This window comes from Balaenoptera acutorostrata, chromosome 10, assembly GCF_949987535.1.
Source record: "Balaenoptera acutorostrata chromosome 10, mBalAcu1.1, whole genome shotgun sequence".
Lineage (NCBI taxonomy): Eukaryota > Metazoa > Chordata > Mammalia > Artiodactyla > Balaenopteridae > Balaenoptera > Balaenoptera acutorostrata.
The window spans coordinates 103620706-103644121 of record NC_080073.1 but is presented as its reverse complement, the minus strand read 5'-3'; the positions used below and the strand labels follow the sequence as shown (position 1 = coordinate 103644121).

Below are 23416 nucleotides of genomic sequence, written 5' to 3'. Positions count from 1 at the left end.
GACGTATTATTCCTTGGTTCTGTAACAGAAAGGAATAGATAAGTACATCCAGCTTAATACTTCAGGAGTTTTAGGGATGGATTAGTGTGTTTAAAAGTCACCTAAGTGGTTTTCACGTCCTCCACACTAAGAAGGAAGAGAACATTCTTCCACGGTGCTTCCCTCTGGCAGCCGGGGGCTGGGCCGGGTTACTCTCTCCAGCTGGAGCTGGCCCTATACGTCTGCGTTTCATGGTCAGTGGCATCTGTGGGCAGGACTGTGTTGGCCGCCATCCAAAGGCCTGTCCCCAAGGCCGCATTGTTCCTGCCATTTGGGCTCCGGGGGTTACACTTTCCATTTCTGCTCCTTTCTTCCTGAAAAACCTACCTCTCAATTCTAGTGCACGTTTTGCTGTGGCCCAGCTTTGATAACTCTCGTTAATAAGAAACCTTAACGATACATTTGAAGTAGGTAAAAGCGTATCCCGACACTAATAATTCCGTATAGGGTTTGACAAGTATTCCTCAAATACCTATTATGGACGTGGGTCACCTTATGAAAATTGGTGTACGAAGAATCCCCATTTAGTTGAAAGTGTTTGTAGTTAATGACCATCTTAGTGCACTTAAAATGTGATTTGGTTTAAAAAAAAAGTCTCACATACAAATTTTGGGACTATATTGTTACCTGAAGTGCTGTATGCAATTCAGGCAGTTAAAAACAAAATACAACAAACAATCAAACAAAAGCAACTGCTCTCTCAAAAGTGGACAATGTCCAAAGCTAGTAAACTGTTAGGAAGGCCAACTTTTGTTCGCTGCAAACCTTCATTTGCAGTGTGCTGCACAACAGTACTTAATTCTCCTGAGTTCTAGGACCTTAGATTGAAATGTGACGGAAAGGGGTAAAGGATAAAACTACTGTATTTTGGCAGCCAGTCAAAAGGAGGTATACGAGGTGGGAGATGAGTTCTCAGTTGATTATACTCAAGTCAATATATTTATTTATTTTAAAATATTTATTTATTTATTTAGCTGTGGCACGCGAACTCTTAGTTGCAGCATGTGGGATCGAGCTCCCTGACCAGGGATCGAACCCGGGCCCCCTGCATTGGGAGCGTGGAGTCTTAGCCACTGGACCGCCAGGGAAGTCCCAAGTCAATATGTTTAATTTTTAACTCTTAATAAGTGCTAAGCAAGGCATGACCATTGCCTTTACATTTTCAAAAGGTTCTGAATTACCCTGTACTATTGTCAACTTGGTCAACTCAACTCCATTTCATGTTTCTGCCTCCATATGTTTGCTTTTATTTTTCCCCCTTGTTGGAAGGATACAGATTTTTAGGACATAGATCCCTAAGGGAAACTGGAGACATTATAAGGAGAATTCTGACTGGATAAGACCACTGGGGATTGTTTCATGTACTGTTGATTAGTATATGCACCAGAAATTGCTGTCTCCTTTATTAAGAAAGCCAAAGTGAGGACCCAGAAAGGAAAGGGGAATGTTCCAAAGGGAGTGTTTTAAGATGGGCGTTAAAGGTTTAATTAGAGAATGTTGATTAGGATGCGGCCCAGCTCAGACCGTGTGAAGGACCACTGTTTTCAAGGCTTGTAGAATCCGATCACAGTCTGTTCCGTTCCATGGAAAGGTTCTTTTCAAAGAGGTCCGCCTTTGGATCGTGTGAAGGACTTATTGACAGACGCGTGTGGCGCCAAGGATATATACAACTAGAGAAGTTTCAGGTGGGAGATTGATCTCTGGGCACAGCTCAGAAAGTCAGTCATCCAGTGACAAGTCTCCGAGGAAACAGTTCAAGGATTGTAGCTGGAAAGCAGGGGATCAAGTACTAAGTCCAGGGTGGGAAGAGAAGAAATCAGAACTCATGTAGCTGCGCTGGCCTCTCTAGGCCTGCCTGTGGCTGTGCAGTGTCGCGCTGTGGGCGCGACACTGTGGGCCTTTTGTCCCTGGGTGGCTGTCGTTGTAACTAACGGTCCAGGGAAGCGGAGGCGTTTGTCCGACACCGCTGCTAAACACGGGCGCCGTCACTCCCTCCGCAGCTCTGTGTGTGTATTGGTCGGGTGCAGCGTGAAAGGCACGCTTGGAGACATGAAACCCCACCTTCAGAAAAGCCTGCTGATATATTTAAACAGCTATGTATGCAAATCATTTTACTAGCTCTCATGGAATAATGACAAAGTCCATCAGGAAACTGGCAATAACAAGGCAGAAAGTACACAGACAGAAGTGGAACTTTCTGATGTTTTGAAACACTTGGAACAGAGCCTCCTCTCTAAGTTAATGTTTGAACATGAATCTGGGGGGAACATTCGCTGGATATATACTTGAAGTGAAAAAGACAACAGAAACATAGATTTGAGTCCCAGTGTCTGTGTGATCTGGCTTAAATGGTATTTACTTTTGAAACATTGCTAATAATACCAGTCTGACGTCCCCCATAGGGTCATTGTGAGGATCAAAATCAAGGTAATATAGGTGAAGTGCTTTGTAATTGGTTAAGTTCTATAAAATATGAATGTAAATTGCTAGGTTGTTTCAGTGTTTCTTTTCACAGTTATTTTGGGAAAGTGTCAGTTCATTGAGCCAAAGAATTCCTAGAAATCAGCCCCTATTGACAGGGAAGTACTTAATATAAAAAAAATGTGTTCCAATATGTAATAGTTTAAAATTTTAATTTGACCTTTGGCTTTGCAACAAAACAATCTATGAGAGGGAACCTCAGGGTGCAGGGTTCGGTCACTGGGGAAGAAAATAAGCTGCAAGGAAGGAAGTTTGGAGCAGAGGCAGCTCAGATCCTAGGCCCCGGGAGCTGCCGCCCCGCGTGGAAGAAGCTCGGTGACAGTGACGGAGGCAGGGTGAGGGGACAGAACATTCAGTTTTCCCGTCATTCCTTTCTTTTATGTTCCAATTCTCTCCTTTCCGAGATGTCTTTTCCGAAATGGTGTCTCTCATGTCACCTCATAATATGATGGATAAACTCTCTGACAGATAAAAGATTAAAGAAAGTCACTGCCTGTGTTGAAAACTTCATTTTAAGTATGAAATTCTTCCTAATACAACCCATGTAAATGCAGCCAATAAACTAAAAAGTGGAAAAATCTCTAAACCTTGCCTTCCTGCCGTTCACTCATTCCCTCACAATGCCTGAGCCCTTGTACGTGCTGGACACTGGTCCAGCCCCTCCAGATGTGTCAGAGATGGAAACCAGCCCAGGTCCTGAGCCCGTGGATCAGGTGCTACCGGCAGAGTCTGACAGTAAACAGTAAACAAAATACACATGAAAAGTTGTGGGGTCTAAGAGATGATATTCCCTGAAGAAAACAGCAGAGTAAGGGGATTAGTTGCTGAAAAATCTTTCTAAGAAGGTCAGCCTACATATAAAACCAAAATAACGTGAGATAAAAGTCCAGAGATGGGAAGGTTTAAAAGCAAGAAGAGGAGAAGGAGGAGGGAAAACCTAAGTGCCTCCCATCTGGAATATTCTGTTTAACTGAGGTGCTTCTTTACAGTCAGTGTTATGCCCCAGAGACTAGTTTCCTGGAACCCTCCAGTACCAGAGTGTAGAAAAAAATGCTGCCTTAAAACCCGGTCAGCCCAGGAGCACCTGGCAACAAGTTACAGCTGAGGATTGCCAAAGACCTGAAAATTAGACCTGTCTGGGTTGACGATACCTTTAAGTGTCTAGTTATTTATGGCTCTCTTTCTTCCATAAAGAATTTGAAGTGCCGTATAAAAGTATGTACAAGAGGATAAAATAAGTAGTTCAGATAATCAGGACAAAGAGGATATAAGGATAAGAAAATAAAACTGGGACAAGAGTCACACAGAGAAACGTACTGTTGTAGAGGTGACCTTGTAAGGATGGCTTTAAGCGTCCACGGGGCCAAAGTAAGGAGTGGATTAGGATCAGTTCTGTAAGTCGCGATATCCTTAAACTGAAAACAGTCCAGTTGTTCACGAGCAAGAAGCTTCTCCTGTTCCCATTTTCTTAGATCTGAGATCAGCTTATTTCATGAAGACTCGTAAGAAGACTAAGTGACCTAGTGACTGGCATTCTTGACAAGGAGTTTCTTGACAAGGAGTTCCTGGCACCTTACGAATGCAATAGGCCGATAGCTCAATGCAGGGGCTGCAATTCAGAAGAAGCAGATCTAGATGGGACCAAAACAGAGTGTTTCAAAAACAAAATTTGGTACAGCTCAGCAAATAGACGCCCTTTCTTACAGCCCTTCCTGGTAATTGATTGTCACAAGCAGGCTTTTCAGTAAGAATGATTGTGAGAATCAAAGGTTGTGGGCAGTGGTAGGAAGCTGGAGGCCAGCTGTTCCCTGCTCCTCATGAAGGTCTAGTCCTTGAGCTTCGACACACAAGGTGGTTGGGTTTTCAGGTGCTGATGGGATGGCCCCTTGCTGGCCTGAGCCTGGCGTCCTCTCAGGCCTGTCCTCACTGGCAGCCAGGTGGGACTGAGGCCCCGAGTCATACACACCATGGATTATTGTATATTGTGATCTTCCTAAATTCATGTATTTGTTACCTGTCAAGTGTGTTCCCGAGGAATTTTTATGTAAACAATCATGCCATCTACAAAAAAAGGCAGTGTTACTCTTTCCTTTCCAATCTATTAAGCTGTTTTTATTTCTTCTTTACCTTTTTTTTCACTAGCTGGGAACTCAGACAGAAATAGAAATAGCAAGAGTAGACATCCTTCTCTTCAACCTGACCCTGAGGGCAAAGCAACCAGCCTTTCACCATTGAGTATAATATTAGCTGTTGGTTTTTTATTGTGTCTTTTATTAGATTGAAGAAGTCCCCTGTGTTCCTCATTTGCTGAGAGTTTTTATAATGAATGGATGTTGAATTTTGCCAGTTGCTTTTTCTGCATCTATTGAGATGATCATGTTTTCTTTTTTAAGCAGCTTATTAAATGAATTACACTGATTGGTTTTCATATGTTGAGCTAACCTTGTATTCCTGGGATAAATCCAGTCGTGATATAATGTCCTTTTGTGTATTGCTGGGTTCCATTTGTTAACGTTCTGTTATAGTTTTTTGTTTTTCTCTGTTCATGCTGCACATGGAATCCTCCTGAATCTGCGTCACTCACCTGCCTGCCTCGAGGCTAGGATGACGGGGTTCACCTGGGACTGTCCGTTGGAGTGCCTCGCGTGGCCTCTGCGTGTGACTGCTGCTCGGAGCTCAGCGGCTGGGTTCTAAGAGAGGGTGTTCTGGAGGGAGATTCCTGGGAGGGAGTGTCTGGAGAGCGGGCATTCCAAGCAACCAGGCACTAGCTGGGTGGCTTTTTCTAACGTAACCTCGGAAGTCACGTAGCATCGCTTCCCTCACACCCTGTGGGTTGAAGCAGTCACAGCCCACTGGGATTCCAGGGGAGGATATGCAGGAGCTTGTGGTCGTTTTCTGAAACCCCATAGATAATGACACTGATTTTCCAGGCTTGGAAATGTATTGGCTGTCATAGAAATAAAGAGGTCAGTTCAGCTTGTAATCCGTGTTCGCTAGTCACGTGATTTTCTTGAAAGTCTGGCACCACTGTGTCGGGGGGGAGTGCTTTGTTCTTATAACTTCTCAAAAATAAACAGAAAAGAAATTACTGTGTTTTATCTAGCCATGAAAGTTTTTATCTGAAATATTTCTTCTCACGCTTTATAGAAAAGGCACATGGTATAAAGTCCCCCCATCGTCCTCCACTTGCCCAGTTCTCTCCCACCCCACTCCCCCGAAACAGACAGACAGCTGCTGCTTTTCTTTTATAACCATGACATCCCATAATGGTAATAGTTTTCAAACAACTTTAAAACATGTTTCTGAAACGTCTTTTCAAATAAAAAAATAATAAAGAGAGGTGGAATATTAATGTTGCTTTGTGAGTTAGACTTTTTCCTTAATTATTAAATCTTTTAGATTTTATTATGAAATTTTTAGATAAAACCAAGCATCTAGAGCCCAGTATCTGTAATTGAAAGAGCAGTAGATTTAGGGTATTTGACTTTATTTCACATCCAGCAGTTTTTAGTGTCTTAGCTTTTGCTCCTTCCATCCGTTACCCTCCCTTTCTTCCTCATCTTCTGAAACTTTCCTAAAGCAAAACAAGAATAACACAGAACTCCTAGAAGTAAGCAAGAAAAAGAGCAACAATCTCATTTTTCAAATGGGTGAAAAATAGAATAGGAAGACATTCACAGAAAAGGAAAAAAAATGATCCTTAAGCAAATGAAAAGCTTACTTAAGATAAACACAAGATAAAAATGCACCATTACCATTTTTTACTTATCAGATTTTGTTGTTATTTTTTTACGTTACAACCCTCATTTGCACCTGTATTAAGTAGTAGTGGCATAGTACATACTCATTTTATCATAGATATTTTTCATAATTTCTTATAGTCTGTCACTTAATCAACATTTATTTGTGTAATTATGATTTTTAATGACTACACTAAAATGTACTATAATTTTAAGGCCTTCCCTAATTTGGGGCATTTAGGTTGTTTTCATGTGCTCTAATAAGTTATACAGCTTTGAATATCTTCCTTCATTTATCTTTTTTCTTCTGTTGAATTATTTCCTTAGGATAAATTCCTAATGGAATCATAAGGATGAAGCGTCCGAGCATCGTTATGGATCTTTGTATGTGCTGCCGTATTTTCCAAATTGTTATCAGAATAAACAGTGTGGCCAGCAGTCGCCGAGGGCACTGGGACCACGCAGTGCGTGGTGTTTGGAACCACACCGCCAGGAATGGGCAGTGTCGCTTAAAGAGAAAATTATTCTTTTAGGACACAAACGCGGTGTATCACACTTACATTGATTTTTACATTTTTCATGGCAGCCTTCTTTATGGTTTTCAGGCATCAGTATGACTTACTCTAAAGAGTGTGCCTCACCCTTAGCTGCTCTTCTAGGCAGCTGGCCAGGGGTCAGGGGTTGTGCTCCCTCCTTCGTGACCCTGTTGTCTGGGGTTAAGCCCACCCTTCCCCCCCCCGCCTCGCATGAGAGGTCATCTTACTCAGGACACAGGTGCGCTCCGCACTTGCCCAACTACGTACTTTTCTTCCTGCGTGTCTTCCCTCCCGCTACTGCCTCATTCTTTCTCTCTGTACCTTTTCCTTTCGAGATCTCATTTTGGATATTTTTATCCATTCATCTTTTAAACAGATCATCCGAGGAGGCTCACGCTTCTCCGTGGCTTCCGTTGTTGTAGTTTATCCCTGTGGTGTCATTTATAAGTGACAGTGGTGCCAGCCCCTGGCCAGGGGTAGGTCCTCTCCGCCGTGTCTCTCCTGCCTGAAGCTTGCCCAGGCGGTGTTGCCAGAATCCACTCCTAAACCCTCCTCTGCTGCACCTCCATCCCTTTGCCAGTGAAGACATTCCTCCAGTCTGGAACTTGCCCTCATCTTTCTCCACATTTGGATCAGCATTAGTTTTTTGTGTTGGGTAACAGATTAACCTCATACTTAGTGGCTTAAAGCAACACGCACTTGTTATGTCACGACCGCCGTGCATCAGGAGTCCGGTGCAGAGGGCCTGGTCCCCTGCCCAGGGTCTCGACAGGCTGAAATCAGGGTGTCACCAGGCCACGTTCTCCTGGAGCTCAGGGTCCTGTCTTCCCTCATTCGGGCTGTTGGGAGAATCCATTTCCTCACGATCATGGCAGTGAGCTTCACACTTTCTGGCTGCCGCCAGGGCCTCCCTTGGCTCCCGGAGGCCTTCCTCCAGGCCTGGCCACACCTGGGCCTCTTCTCTTCACGTCAGCTCAGCTCTCCTAAGCCAGCAGGAGACTCTCTGGAGTTTGCTAAGATGGACTCGCATAAAGTAACCTAATCCCAGCAGAGAAACCCTAGGGGTTAGGGAGCGGTCCCTAAGGGGTCCCCTCTCAGGGCGTGTGCGTGGGGGTGGGCGTCCTGAGCCATCTCAGTGCCCCCAGCATCCTGCTCATCCCTCAGTGTCCTGTCGAAATGACAGTCTCGTGAGCTCTTCCCTGTGCTGTGCGTTGCTCCCTTGCCCCCTTCACACAGCAGTTTGTGTCTTCCGTCTCACTCTGCTTCACGTGAACAAACCCAAGACTTCATGTGTTGCCATAGGTCTGAACCACACGCTCACCCTCGGAGGGGCTGGTGCCAGGGGTGCAGGTCACCTTGGCGGGCTTGCTCCTTGTGTGTTACCGGGGCAGCTTTTACTAAGAGTCAGAGTGTGTTCTAGTAAACTGAGGGTTCATGGAGGCTGGACACACACTTCCTGAATATCAGTGGTGCACTGTGGCATGTTTTGAACAAACCTGCCCATCTCGTAAGCCACTTGGGGACAGAGCCTGTGTTTTCTCTCCTCTCTGTAACCTGAACATAGAGGCTGAATGTTGGAAAAAGGGCGAGCACAGATTACAGAAAAGTATCTCAGAGGCAGAAACCAGGGCTTAGCGAGCCTGGGATTTAAGCAGAAATGAAAGACAGTATTAGAGAAGTTTGACTCCAGAGTGCCTCGGGGAGGGGAGCGAGGAATGTGGGGAGCACGAAAACTGTGAGATAGGGGTCCCCTTGGGTGTCTCCACAGCCCCTCCCCCCCAGCACCCTTCTGGTCGGCACTCACCATGGCCCTATCTGGGTGTCAGGAGTGGGATGGACCTGTGGACCCTCATGCTTTTTTTTTTTTTTTTTTATATTGGAGTATTGCCCTCGTGCTTTTTAACCTGTCATCTTGTCTTCTTTCCTCTTTGTAGCTGGTGCTGAAGATCAGATCGGTTGGGCCTTTGGCCTTGGACTGGAGCGGCTGGCCATGGTCCTCTACGACATCCCCGACATCCGCCTCTTCTGGAGTGAGGATGAGCGCTTCCTGAAGCAGTTCTGCGTGCAGGACATCAACCAGAAGGTGAAGTTCCAGGTAACTGACATGCAAGAATCAAGTAGATGCTAATTGAGGGGGTCACGTGCCCGAAAATAAAATCATTGTATTTAAAGATAGTGTGACTTTGAAAAGAGGTTTTAAATAGAGATTCATAAACACACAGGAGATCATACACCTCCTGAAATTGTATGCTGAAAAAAGAGGATTTATCAAGCCTGTTAGTCTAAGCAGAGGACAAATTTTGGGCTTTATTAATGGCTATTTTATCATGAAATATCCATCTTTATCACTGATGATACTTTCACAGTTCAGTTTTTTTTGATGCTAATCTAGACACATTGGCTTTCCTGTGATTAGTGTTTGCAATGTATATTTTTTTCGTCATTTTATTTTCACTTTCTGTCTTTATATTAAAAACGTGTCTCTTATAAACAGTTGGGTCTTTTTGTAAACCCATATTTAATTGGAGTGTTGAATATATCTTACACTCAACATAATTACATGGGATGTTCTTGGGTTTAATTTTGTTATCTTAGTTCTCACTCATTTTCTCTTTCTGTTCTTTATTTGGAAATTGAGGTTTTGTGGGTGTGTTTCGGATGGCTTTTGTATTATATTTTATTACCCTATTGCTGTTTAGTTTCACCATTTTTTGTATTATTTTTAAGTGGTTATTCTAGATTACAGTATGTATAATTAATTCATCACACTTTACCATGAGTAACTATTACAACTTCATGAAACATTTAACAACCTTACAATAGTGTAACTCTATTTACTCTGCCTTTTTTTGTATTATTATTGTCATATTTTATTTCTCTGTGTATTATAATCCCATAATACATTGCTCTATTTGCTTCAAATAGCCAATTGTCCTTTAAAGAAATTGAAAACTATATTATTTTGTATTTTCCTTGATATTTGCCCCACTGATCACCATTGCTTTCTGCCTATCATGATTTTTCTCTGTGTTCATTTTCTTCAAGTCTGAAGAACTTCGTTTACCATTTCTCGCAGTGCAGCATGAATTTTCCCAGCTTTTGTTTGGAAATGCCTTTGTTTCACCTTTATTTTTTAGGACTATTTTCCATGAATATAGATGTCTAGGTTGCCAATGTTTGTGCGTGGTTTTTTTTTTTTTTTTAGCTCTTTAAACATGTCATTTCATTGCCTCTATCTTTTCACTCTGGTTTTTAGCAGGTTGACCTGTGTATGACTTTTCTGTCTGTTATCTTGCTCGGGGCTTCGCTGTGTTGAATTAGTGATTTTCAACCCTCTTTGAAAATTCTCATTTGGTATCTCTTCCAACAATTCTCCTCCTTTCTTTCTTTGCTTTTCAGGCGGTAACTGCATGTATATTAGGCCATTTGGATGTATGCCATAGAACTCTGATGACTGGGGTTTGACTTTTTTTATTTTTTCACTCTGTGCTTCATTTTGGATAGTTTTTCTTGTCTTAGCTTTGGGTTTACGCATCTTCTCTATTGTGTCCAGTTAACCATTAAGCCCCTCCAATGAGTTAATCATTCCAGATATTGTATTCATCAGTTCTGCAATTTCTACTTGCTTCCTTTTTAGAGTTTTTATGACTCTGATGAAATTCTCCATCTTTTCACCCATTTTGTACATTTTCCCTTAAATTCTTTAGTGTATTCGTAGTAGTGATTTTTAAGTCCTTGTCTGTTATTTCCAACCCTTTAGTTCTCTGTTGTTCTCCTTTTAGTCTTCTCTTTCTTCTTAGCTGTGGGTCACATTTTTCCTGCTTCTTCACTCGTCCTACTTTTTAAATGGTGGACAGCACTTTTCCTCGGGAAGCCCTACCCTTTCCCTGGTCAGGCAGCGAAGGTGATGAGCCAGCTCCCATTGTCGTAAGGAGTAGTCGAACTGGATTTCACGTCTCCTCTCCTCTCTGTGGTGAGACCTGGCCGAGCGGCAGAGTTTGGGGTCTGCGTGTGAGGTTACGTGATCTCTCTCTGCTTTCCGCCCCGCTGCCAGCTTCCTCCAGCACCGATGCTTGCTGAGCAAAAAGGTCAGGAGGGAGACTGGGCTGCAGCGAGGGCTGGCTGTCTCTGCGTTTTCCGATCTGCCAAGAGCCAGGCCTGGCTGGGCAACGTGGGGCTCATCCCTCCTCATTCCAGCAGAGTTTCCTTACCAACCGCAGCTGCCTTCCGCCTACTCGTGCCCAGCGGTGGAAGCTCTGGAATCTAGGGCTCGTCTCTGTCTGGAATTCTGTTCGTTCAGACTTGCATCCAGATCTCTTTCGGTATCTTTTATGACAAAAGATTTCTAAATTTATTGTTTTCTCATGCTTACAGTGGGACCGGTGGTTTTTTGTGACTTTTATAGCCTAACTAAAAGTAGAATCTTCCATCATTTATTTGATGGTCTGGTTTCATTTTTGTTGGCCTTTTTTAAAAAAAATAAAAAAACCTATTTTTAAACTTTTTACCTTTTTTTAACTTTAAATTTTTTTTTTTACTTTTTACTAAGCTACTTCTTTTTATTCTAGCACCAGGTCCTTCTTGGTTAATTGGGAAGAAAACGCCATCTGAGTGATCAAAAGCAGAGCCTGGCTAAGGCTCTGAGCTTTTCTCACTCACTCTTTCCTTTATTCAGTCATTTATTAAACTGGCCGACGTTGATGGGACACCAGCCTGCACCGGGCTCAGCACCACGGTGGGGCAAGCACAGGTGCACGGCACAGTGTGACCACAGCTGGTGGTTGAAGTCAAGCTTTAAGTGGGCTCACAACTGTCTTCTCTTAGGAGACACAGAGGATCCAGAGTAGACAATGGGTCTCTTGTATTAAATGTCATTAAATAAATCTTTCCTGCCTTCAACGTAGAAAATCGGCGTGTGCCTACCTGCACTATTATATAATTTATATGGTTACATTTGTGTAATAAACTTAATAACTTCTGGTGGGGTAGTTAGGATTTGATTGCTGAAAAAATAGATGTCTGTAAAATGCTTTGTAAATTATAGATCACAGAGAGCTATTTCCTAATTATTCACTTTTAATTATTATCTATTGATTATATTCTGTGTTAGTTTCCTATTGCTAAGGTAACAACTTACCACAAACCTAGCAGCTTCAAACAACATGTCTTTATTATTTTACAGTCCTAGAGGTCAGAAATTCAAAATTGATCTGCCAGGGCTCAGTCTCAGGTGTCAGCAGGGCTGGCTCTGTCTGGAGGCTCCAGGGGAGACCCCACCTCCTGCATTTGTCAGCTTCTGGGCCCGACCTCATTCCCCGGCTCCTGGCTCTGTATCGCTTTACGTTCTTTCCTTTCCTTCCCTGTGTGGTCACATTGCCTTCTCTCTGAACTTTTGTCTCTTCTTACAAGGGCCCTCGTGACAAGATAATCTCCACATATCAAGATCTTTTCATAATCGCCATCTGTAAAGTTCTTTTTGAGTGTAAGGCAACATATTCACGGGTTCCAGGGATTAGGATGTAGACATCTCTGGGGGTTGTTATTCAGCCCATCACATATACCTTTATCTGTTCCATTTCCATCGTGGCAAACTGCTTGCTTCAGATAGAATAGAGCAGATTTTGTTGTTAGATGTAAGTAATACAGATAGTATGAAAGTGTTAGCGATTTTTAACTATTTGTGTGGAGTAGTTGTGGTTCTACATATGAGGGGAATAAGGGACTCCTTTTGTCAGTTCATGTTGTTGGCCTGGCTTAAGAAGAACATTTAATATGATTATGAGAAGATGACGCAGCTGAGACTGAAGGCACAAAGAGTTAGGCTGATGTAATCCGGGCAGTGACTGTGAGAGGGTCTCCAGTCAGCCCCGTGGGCTCCAAGGTCAGTCGTGGACAGACTCCTGGGAAACTGTCAGAGTTAGTCCTTGCTGTCCCTGGGGTACCAGGCATCAACGGCGAGTGCTCTGCTATACGAAGGCTGGGAGTTTCTTACGGCCACGGCTGGCCATTTTCCCTTATTTTGTGTCTTCCTGCAGTCACGGTCAGTGTACCGTAGTCTGGGCATTAATTTGTTTAGTGCCTTATCATACTTGCCATTTGTTGAGTACAAGCCACTGAACTAGTTTGCCTATATTATAGCTTTCATTCTTCACAATCCAATGGGGTGGGTTCTATTAACCCATTTTACAGATGATGAAACTGAGGCTTGGAACCACCAGGGAACTCAATCATAATAACGCTGCTAGTAAGGGACAGAGCTAGGATTTTATCTAAAGCTGACTCCAGGGAGCTCCTAGTATTGAGCTGGTAAAAACTGTTGTTGCCTAAACCCAGGCACTGTCCTGGAGTCAGTAAGATGAAATGGACAGTTCCTAACTTCAGGCTGTTTCCAATCTAGAGGAGGAGACAGATTTATCAAGAGATAATTATCAAATACTATGAAGTACAATGATGGGGCTACACGTAGGTGAATGTAGAATTTTGCTGATACTGACCAGTGCACGTGGAGGTCAAAATTTTCTTCTCCTTTTTTTTTAAATCCTATTTTGCTAGTTAATTTCTGAATCCTTCCATGTCTCTCCAGAATTGTATTAGGACTTGAGCCTGTGATTACTTGCTAATCTCCAGGGCTTGGAATAGCTCCTAGATCTGGTTTCGCTGTCATTGTCATAAATGTTGTCTGATAGAGACTTAGTGCAGGATTACGCAGTGTTTCCTCATTCTATTCCCAAATAAATCCAGCTGGGAGAATCCCATCGACTTCATTGTGTTGTAGTTAAATTAATGGATCTCAATTTTTTTCACTATTTCCCTGTGCATTTTTTCCATCTCACCAAAAAAAGGCACATAAATATTTTTCTTTTGCTGGAAGAAGGACCTTTATCCCAGAAGAAAGTAATAGGAAGAGGTAGAGGAAGAAGCAGGGAAGATGACCAGCCGTAGGACCTTTTATACATGCCCTGTAGTCGTTGTTGATAGTCAGGTGCGGAGAGAAGCAGTGAGCAAGAGAACGGACCCGTTTGCCGTGGGAAGCATCCTGGTGCTTTTATGTAAAGCTTTCATAGCAGACCCTGTCACCCAGTGAGCATTTCATTCATGTTAACCGTTATTCCTGTTGTCAACCACCGCCGTAGCCACTATGAGCGCAGTGGCCACTGTCCTCATGATTCCTGGTCCTTTGTGCCCGCGGTTTCCATCTTCAGCTTGCTTTGCCAGCCTTATGATGCGAGGACATTTCACCGACCCACAGTCTATTGAGTCCTATGGAATGTGGCCCCGTGTTTGTACTGGGGCCTCTGTCATCAGAGACCTGTGGATTTATGACTGCTTTTTATTTTTGTGAAAGCAGGGGGTCTTGTGATACATTTACGTATTTAGAGAATCGCTACCATGAATTTCTTTCTTGTTTAATACACTTTTTTCGAAAGCTAAGAGTGAGGGCCTCAGCATCTTCTTGTAGCGTAGATTGGAAGTGGTGTTATGTGACCTTTTATGTGCACACACTCAACATCCATATTACAGCTTCTTGGCCACTAACCTGATGGAAGTGTAAAAGAACTTCCTATTTATTGACAACACATTAAACCTTTAATCTTGCTAATTATCTATCCAATTTGACAAATCATGTGCAATACATTTTAGGAAGAAGTCTGGCCTTTCTATCTCCGCAACCAGAGGGATAAGTTTATACTGTACAGGATCATTTAAACCAAATACTAATAATTGATGGACCATAAGTTAAAACTTATAGTCTTAGTAATAACTGCATAATGTATATATATGTATGTCAGACTGTCACCTTAAAATATATAATTTTGACTTGTCAGTTATACCTCTGTAAAGCTGGGTGGGGGGGAGTCATAATTTTAAAAGGAGATCATGAGAATAGAGACCAGAAACAAATACAAGTATGAAGGGAGGGATTGCCACAGGGAGAAAGAACATGTCCATCAAGCAGTGGCGGGTAGGTCAGTGGGTTTTTCCCGGGTGTGGGTACTGGGAGGTACCAGTTACAGGACAGCCGTAGGGATGCTTTTGGCTTCAACCAAGGAAGGCCCAACTGAAATGGCTTAAATGAGAGGCACGAGAACAGGAAGCCCCGGATGATGCTCTGGACCCTTGCGTGTTTTCCCCTCAGGCCTGAGCGACGGTGGCAGGAGCGCTAACCGTCACCTCAGACAGCGGGGCCCAGAGGCAGAAAGAGAAACACCCTTGTTTCCTTTTTAAGTGGGAAGAAGTTTTCCAGAAGTCCTCCGCAGACTCTTGTCACATCTCCTCTTCGAGGGAGCTGGAATGGTCTGTGAACTTAGCCTGCTGTACTTATCCTGAGCTCTTAGAATAAGGCTTAACCGTGCCAGGTGTGGCAGACCCTGCAGGCAGCACCGTCTCTTCCTGCGGCAGCCGTTGTTATGAGCAGACAGTCACCTGTGAAATGCGATGATGGGGCTGCTGGAAAAGCTCTCCCAGCCTTAAATTTTTACCCTCTGCTGCCTGTTGTTTGAAATCACCCCTTAGAGGTTGCTTCCTTCAATTTAATGCTTTGATTCCCTAGTCAAATCTAAAGTGCTCCTTTCGCATGCACCTGGCTGTGCCTCTTTTCACAGGACAGCGGGATGGGATGTGTGGCCAGGATGTGGCTATGGGATGTTTTTTTCTCTGTTTGAAATTGAGCATAGAAATCAGGGTCACCAGGGCACATCCACCTGAGTTAACTACACTGGCCAAAGGGAAGAAGGCTGGAAGGCTAACCTCAAGGTGACTCAGCCTGGGAATGAGACCCTCAGAGCTATCGAAGGAGGAATAGCAAGCATTGATCAGAGCCCATTCAAGCGAAAAACTTAAGGCTTTTATTTATATTCTGGGGACCGAAAAAAATGAAAATAATTTACCTTACTAAGTTATTAGTCAAGAAAGGTAAGTATGGTTGTTCTGTATGTCTAATTTGCCTCATCCTGTATGAAAGGAAAAGCAAAACTCTTCACTGTTGCAATTAGGAGTGTGCTCTGCTCCTTTACTCAAAGGATGAGAGGAGCATTTGGGTTCATCTGAAACTTAAAGTCGGCCTGTGTTTAGACAGAAAAATGAGAGTTACTTTGTGATTACATTGTCACACAGCTTTTCAAACTGCATTTCAGTTGGCGTTTCATATGTATAATCTTGTGGTCTTGAAAATGAAGAATGGTTAACGTAGGCAGTGATTTATATGGTGGATAGCTTAATTATTCTGTCACTTGGCTGAGTAATGAATCAACTGTTTTCTTTCCATTTGAGGGAAGAATTTATTTTCTCAAGGGCCTCCCTGTGAGATTTATAAATTACAATTATAGACTGTAATTCACGACCAAGGACAGTGGATTATAAATAGATGACCCTTGTAAGCCCATTCGGCAGAGTTTGAACTCCCAGTTAATTGCTGGTTGGGAACCAAGTAGCTACTGTATATTTATCTTTATTCATTTTTAAAATGATGAAATCTTCTAAATATACAAACATACATTTCCTGATTTGATTTGCTAATAACGTAGAACAGTGTACCCTCCACCCAGCAAACTTGCTGGGATTTACCACTGATTCTTATAAAGAAGACAAGCATTCGAAATGCACTTGACACACCTGTGCCTCCCTGATGGACACCCCCTTCCTCTTTCCTCCCCAGAGGTGACCACTGCCTTCAGTTTGATGTTTACCATCCTCATGTTATTACCGCATTTGCAAATATCCAAAAACAATTTGTAGGATTGCTTCAAAATGTAATACATTAAACGGCCACAGTAGCTAAAAAAAAAGAAATTCACTTTGCTGTGAATTTCACCTGAAACTAACACAACACTGTAAATCAACTGTACTCCAATATAAAATTAAAAATTAAATTTAAAATAAATTAATTAATTAATTAAAAAATTCGGAGAGATTTAATGAGGAATTTGATGAGCATATTCTAAAATTTATGTGGAAATGCAGAGAGCCAGAAATAGCCAAACAACCAAGTTGAAGGATTTGCTCACTTTGATGTCGTCTTTTTTAAAAAGCTACAGTAATTTTGAGAGTGTGGAGCTGATGCAAGATGGACACAGAGGCCCGGAGAAGGCGGGAGCCCAGAAACACACCTCTGTATTATTTCTGGGCTCATGGCACGGCCTGCACTATAGAACGGACAGGAGGAGGAGACTTCTGTACAGACGAAGCAGAGATAATTGAGTGTCCATATGGAAAAAATGAAACTTGACCCCAGACTCCTAATTATTCAACAGTGAATTCCGGGGGGGTTGCAGATCTAAGTGGAAAAGGCAATTTATTAGCTACTGACTTTGAAAAAGTCATCTTACCATGAATGATCCTTTGATTCTTATTGGAGTAAATTGAATTGGGGAGATTGAACTAAATGAACTATGGTAATATAAAATTAAACCTAATTAAATGTCTGAGCTTGAGAGTTTTGGAATAAGTATTTATTTAAAGTGGTTGCTGTAGGTTTTTTGTAAAGCCTTTTATCAAATTAGGGATGTTTCCTTCTATTTCTAGTTTGCTAAGAGTTTTATCATAAATGACTCTTAAAATTTATCAAACCCTTTCATATATTTTGAGGTGATCTCATGATGTTGTGGCTTTGTTCTGTTGATGTAGTGACATATAGTGATTGCTTTTTGGATGTTAAAACAATCATCTGTTCCTGAAATAAACAAAACTTGGTTGGGGTATATTATCTTTTTCATACATTTCTGGATTTGATTTGTAAAGATTTGTTTAGGATTTAAAAATCTGTGTTCAGGGGTGAGATAGGCCTGTAATTTTCTCTTTCTTATGTCCTTATCAGGTTTTGATGTTAAGATTTGTAATATCCTCATAAAACTAATTTGGAAGTATTTTTCTGTTCTCTGGATTTTGAAGATTGATGTTATTTCTTTCTTAAGTGTTTGATCATATTTACCAGTGAAGTTGTCTGGGCCTGGAGTTTTCTTTGTGGGAAATTTGAAACTACAGATTAAATTTCTTAGTCACTATTAGGCTATTCAGATTGTTTTATTTTGTGTCACTTTGTTAAATTGTATTTTTTTCTAGGAATTTGTCCATTTCATCTAACTTTCAAATGTGTTGGCATAAAATTGTCTGTAATATTCTCTTATTATCCTGACATTCAAAAAAAAAATCTTTAAAAATTAGTCAATAGTCGAGCACATTTACTAACATTTTATCAAATTTTGTGTTCACCTTTTTTTTTTTCCATACAGAGCCTCCTCTTAGAGTTTATTTTTCTTTTTAATGGCATATATTCTTTGACTATTTTTCCTGTGAGCCATTACAAGTGGTAAATTCTTGTGGTCTCTGTATATGTGAAAATGTCTTCACGTTGCCTCATTCTTGGGTGATAATGTCAGGAAGTCTAAAATTCCAGAAGGGCAGTCATTCTCCTGTAGGGCTTTGAAGACATTCCTTCTGGCCTTTGTTCTTGAGAAGTCTCATGTTAACCAAAGTGTTACTTCTCTGTAGATAATAATGCCTTTTCTCTTGGCTAGTGTTTAAGGCTTTCTCTTTACATTTGATGTTCTCCCATTTTACAAGGATGCGTCTTTTTTAAAGTACATCTTTTAATAATCCCCCCATTCATAGGAAGTTTTCCTTTTTTAAAAAAATATTGATTGATTGATTGATTGATTGATTGATTTTTGGCTGCGTTGGGTCTTAGTTGCGGCACGTGGGATCTTCACTGTAGCATGCAGGATCCTCCGCTGTGGCGTCTGGGCTCCTTATTGCAGTGCGCAGGCTTCTCTCTAGTTGTGGCACGCAGGCTCAGTAGTTGCAGCGTGTGGGCTCTGTAGTTGTGGTGCGTGGGCTCCAGAGTGTGTGGGCTCTGTAGTTGCGGCACGTGGGCTCTCTAGTTGTGGCCCGTGTGCTCGGTAGTTGCAGCTCGTGGGCTTAGTTGCCCTGTGGCATATAGGATCTAGTTCCCCGACCAGGGATCGAACCCGTGTCCCCTGCATTGGAAGGTGGATTCTTAACCACTGGACCACCAGGGAAGTCCCACGAGGAAGCAACTTGGCGTGGATTTATCTTTATTTATCCCCCTTGGTGCCCGAAGGTACCTTCCACTCCAGGAGAGTCTGCGTTGTTATTGAGGAGTGGTTCCCCTCTATCCCCTCCCTCTCCCTTTTCTGGGTCTCCTGAAAATCTTCTTAGTTATCAGCCATGTATCTTAACTATTCTTGGACATTTTTGATTTCTTTGTCCTCCTGTGCTGGTGAATTTCACAGTAGTTTCTACCAATTCCATAATTTTCTCCGAGTTTTTTTGAACTTAATAACTATTACTTTTCACTTCTAAGATCTGTAATTAGTTCCTTTTCTTCTCCACCTTCTTGTTTCATTTCTGTCTGGTTTTGTTTCCTAATTCCTTGCTTTTTAAAATGGTTGTTACTACATTTAACTTTCTGAATATCTTCACTATGCTTATTTCAAAATCTTTAGCTATTTTATGATGTTAATTTTATCTAAAGCGAGTTCGTATAATGGTTGTTGATTTAGTTGGTTGTGTTTCTGCATATTATAGTCTTTCAGTGTTTCAAAAATCTGGCTTCACAAGCTCATCTTCGATACATCTTCATTTTCCCCCGTTTTTAAAACTCATGACCACTCTGCTCATTGTGCAGCCATCACCACCATCCATCTCCAGAACTTTCTCATCATCCCAGACTGAAACTCTGCACCCACTAAATAATTGCTCCCCAGCCCCCTACCCCACAGGCCCTGGAACCCACCACTTCATTTTCTTTCTCTCTGAATTGACCACTGTGGGGACCTCATCTACTTGCATCTTTTTGTGACACATTTTGTTTGTCCATTCATCTGTTGATGGACACTTGAGTTGCTCCCACCTTTTGGCTATTGTGAAATAATGCTGCTGTGAACATAGGGATAAAAATATCTCTTCAAGACCCTGCGTCCGATTCTTTTGGGAATTCTTTTCCCCAGAAGTGGGATTGCTGGATCATATAGTAATTCTGTTTTTAACTCTTCTGATGAACCGTCATACTGTTTCCCACCATAGCTACACCATTTTTATATTCCCACAAACAGAGCACAAGGGTTCCAATTTCTGTGCATCCTTGCCAAAAGTTATTATTTTCTCTCTTTTTTGATATAGTAGTCATCCTAGTGGGTGTGAAGTTGTATCTATCTCATTGTGGTTTTGATTTGCATTTCCCTAATGATTTGTAATGTTGAACATTTTTTCATGTGCTTATTGACCATTTGTGTATCGTCTTTGGAGAAATGTCTATTCAAGTCTTTTGCTCATTTTTTAATCAGGTCATTTGGTTTTTGTTGTTCTTGTTTTTAATATATTCTAAAAAGTAAATCATTTTCAGATTTGACCATTGTCATGCTAGCAACAAATTACTGGCATTACAGATCACAGTTGTCAAGCATCGTGGTTGAAAACTCTTTATATAACACATTGAGGCCATTACTGGCTACAAGGTCACTGGTCTTATTTGCATATGGTTTTCTTGGTCCATTCTTTGTTATCTCTCTGTTATTTTTCTAGATACATCTATGTTTTGAGTGTAGCCTGTGCTATCACTTTAGGTCTTATATGTTAAGGTTCCTAAGGTTCAGATAGTAGATGGAAGAAGCAGTTGACTCTAGCGGCCTTTGCAAACTATGCATATAATTTAGACAGATTGGTCATATCAGTCCCCAGCATCATTTTTGAGTGCGTGTTGAGAAAGAATTGATCTGGGATTCAGAAGCCTTGGGCCTTAGACCTATCAGGTAGTCACTAGCGTTTTTTGCCTTGGACCGCTCTCCTGAGTGCTGGGTCACTAAGTCTCTGCACTGGTGACATAAGTCCTGTCGGTCACTCTTGAGATCGGTCCACAGTCCGTGATGCATGAAAGTGAATGGGATTTCCTTATCTCCTCTGCCCACCTCAGGCAGCACTGCTACTCCCGGCATTCGTTTAGACTTAATTTTGCCAGTTGAAAAAAACTTGTTCATGGAAGAGATTATGACTGTTCCTGGGCCCTTATCCCTCAGAGAAGTCCTGCCAGGTGGTTGAAATACCTCAAAACTGAATTTGGATTCTAAGATCAAGAAGAGCAAAAAGAAGATGGTAGTACAGCATTAGGGAAGGAGAACCAAATCTTTGTCTTTTAAAATCATTTCCTCTGGAAATGACTTATGTATTAAGGAGCCCATTGTGGCCACCCTTCCTCCTCGCTCCTTGCTGCAGGTGTAGAAGGAGAGTGGTTTTCCACCCCTGCGGTGACACAGCTGGCCATCGGTAAAGGCTGTGGCTATTGCAGAGCCTCTCTTGGCTGATGCGTGTTTGTGCTGATGTCAGCCTTTCCCTCTGCCTTTCCCTCTGCTTCCATCTTGCGTCTGTCTCTATCCTTCCATCTCTCTGTCTCTGTCTCTGTCTGTCTTGCTGTCTTTGTCTTTGTGACGTTTTCCCTCTCTCTGTCACTCTTTTCATATGTGGTTCTGGTCCAAGTTAGGTTGTCAGCATAGCGAGGGGAAATGGTCGCTCCCAGGCTGCGTGAACTCCACAACGGGAGTCGTTTCCCTGCTGTTCACTGAGGCCCTAGTTGATGTGAATGAAATGTGACAGCGTTTTCCCAAACACGAGAACCTTATCAATTATTCATTCCAAAACCTTTTGAGCATCTGCTCTCGTACGAGGCACTGTGCCTGACGCTGGGGAGGCAGAGAGCGCAGCGCCCCGCCCTCGGGTAGCGCATGTGCTGGTGGAGGGGCAGGGACACAGTGAAGGGCTCTGATGAAGGTGAGCCTGGGCCGAGTGGAGGCCTGGAGGCACGACCCAGCTCGTCGGTGCTTCCGCTGAGATAGAGGGAAAATGCGGGCGAGGGCGCGCTGAGGATGTGAAGGCTGGGGTTTGAATTTTCTCTCAAAGGCAATTAGCAAGATACCAAATGTCATCATCATCAGGTTTCCATTGTAGATTACCCCAGTTCTGAAAATATGAAGGACGGGTGGGGACCACAAGGCCAGGAGTCCACTCCAGGCCTTGCCCAGGACTGGAAAGAAATAATGGGAGATCGAAGAGGGCGGCAGTGGAGAGACGAGAAGGTCGGGTTTGGGCTCGAGACATTTTAGGAGACGGAACTGAAGGGCCCTGGGTCCTGGGAGCAGGGGTGCAGTGGCCATATGGTTTGTCATCTAAGTTGAGATCTACTGCTTTTGAGGGTTGAAGGGGTCTGTTCATCACTGTGCTCCAGCTGCACAAGCAGACTCGTGCTGACCTGGGCCACCTGGGTGTTTACACACCTTAGGTCAAGATAAACGAGAAAGAGAGCGATCCCTAGGTTTCTGGCTTTGGGGCTGGGTGGATGGGAAACGGGAGAAAAGTACAGATCTGGAGAATTTACCTGGGTGGAAGCATCTGAGCTCATGATCCGTTGATGTCACCTTTGCCAGCTCTGCTTTTCGTCAGTGTCGCCTTTGCCACTGTCTCGTTCGCTTTACTTGGCACAGCTAGGGCCTCAGTGGAGGGTACGGCGGCAGGCGAGGCTGGGTCCAGGTGGCCTCTCAGGCCATGCGGAAATGAGAAGCTGGAGCAGGGGTGTTTATTGGGCAGGACGAGTCAGGGCCGAGCTCCGATGGGGTGGATGGCCCAGGGCAGGGCGAGGCGGGGTGGGCGTGTCGCTTCCGAGCGAGATGCGGCTGGTGAGTGAGCCCAGCGTTGGTGCCTGTGAGTTGCTAGAACGAAGACAGCGTGTAAGGGCCAACAAATCAGGTCCGGATGAAGCTTCCTCCAGACCAGAGGTCCACATTAACGACGGGGCGGGGAAGGAAGAGGGACCACAGGGCCAGAAGCACAGTCCTTCTGCATGTCCGCTCAGCCGGGGGCACTGCTGATGTCACACAGAAGATGCTTCAGGCTCTTGGACCTCGCTTGAGGACGGTTACATATAAATGCAGATCATCAGTGAAGGCTAACGTCACATTACTACAAAAGAGAGCGAGAGAGGAAATCATGGTTGTTGGAAGGTTTTGGAGATCTCTTCTTCCCAAACATTTCTGTATCTTAAGCAGAAAATATTGTTTTCTTGACCAAGACCGAAAAGTGGAAGGAAAAAAAATTAAAATCCAATATTCTAGTAAATGCTATCCATATTTGAATATTTGGAAGATCTTCCTAAAGTGTTTATTCTGTTGAAAATGTGAGGAAATGAGAAGAGAAGATGATATTGCAGGTTGGCTTGCACTATTTGTTTAAAGCTTCACCAATCTTGAATATTATGGTGTGCCCTCTGCATCCTGGGGGAATGATAAAAACCGTGATGCCTCCTTTTCCACTCTTATGGACTTCAGCCTGCATCTTTAGCATTGTATTATCATAACTTTTGCATCTTCTAGAGGTAATTCAGTTGCCCTCTTCCCAGATACTGCAGATTTCTAGTTTTATAGGGTTTTTCCTTTTCACTCAGTTTCCCAATTATCACCTTGTTAGCTGCACACCTGCTTCACAGAAAATTGCACTGTGCCCTTTAACCTTTTAAAAGAAAAAAAGAGAGAATGGAAAACACACCTCGTTAATGGGTTGATTCAACCTCAAAGAGAGCGATGTCTCTGGGTGTGGAGCCTCAATGCGATTGCGACGAGA

General features: G+C 42.9%; 1 protein-coding gene and 1 long non-coding RNA gene across 8 annotated transcripts in view; one reads left to right on the top strand and one right to left on the bottom strand.

Moving 5' to 3' along the window:
- Positions 1-23416, top strand: part of FARS2 (phenylalanyl-tRNA synthetase 2, mitochondrial) — a 397991-nt gene that overhangs the window by 220764 nt on the left and 153811 nt on the right. For all 7 annotated transcript variants that reach the window (XM_057554781.1, XM_007173908.2, XM_057554782.1 and 4 more), the window contains one exon: positions 8731-8891. In XM_057554781.1, coding sequence (XP_057410764.1) covers positions 8731-8891 — 161 coding nt within the window. The remainder of the gene's footprint in view (positions 1-8730; positions 8892-23416) is intronic.
- On the bottom strand, positions 2829-7650 carry LOC114236714 (uncharacterized). The gene is made up of 3 exons (XR_003622581.2): positions 7118-7650; positions 3838-5579; positions 2829-2981 (listed from the first exon to the last, which is right to left on the bottom strand). It is a non-coding gene; the product is annotated as an uncharacterized LOC114236714 (long non-coding RNA).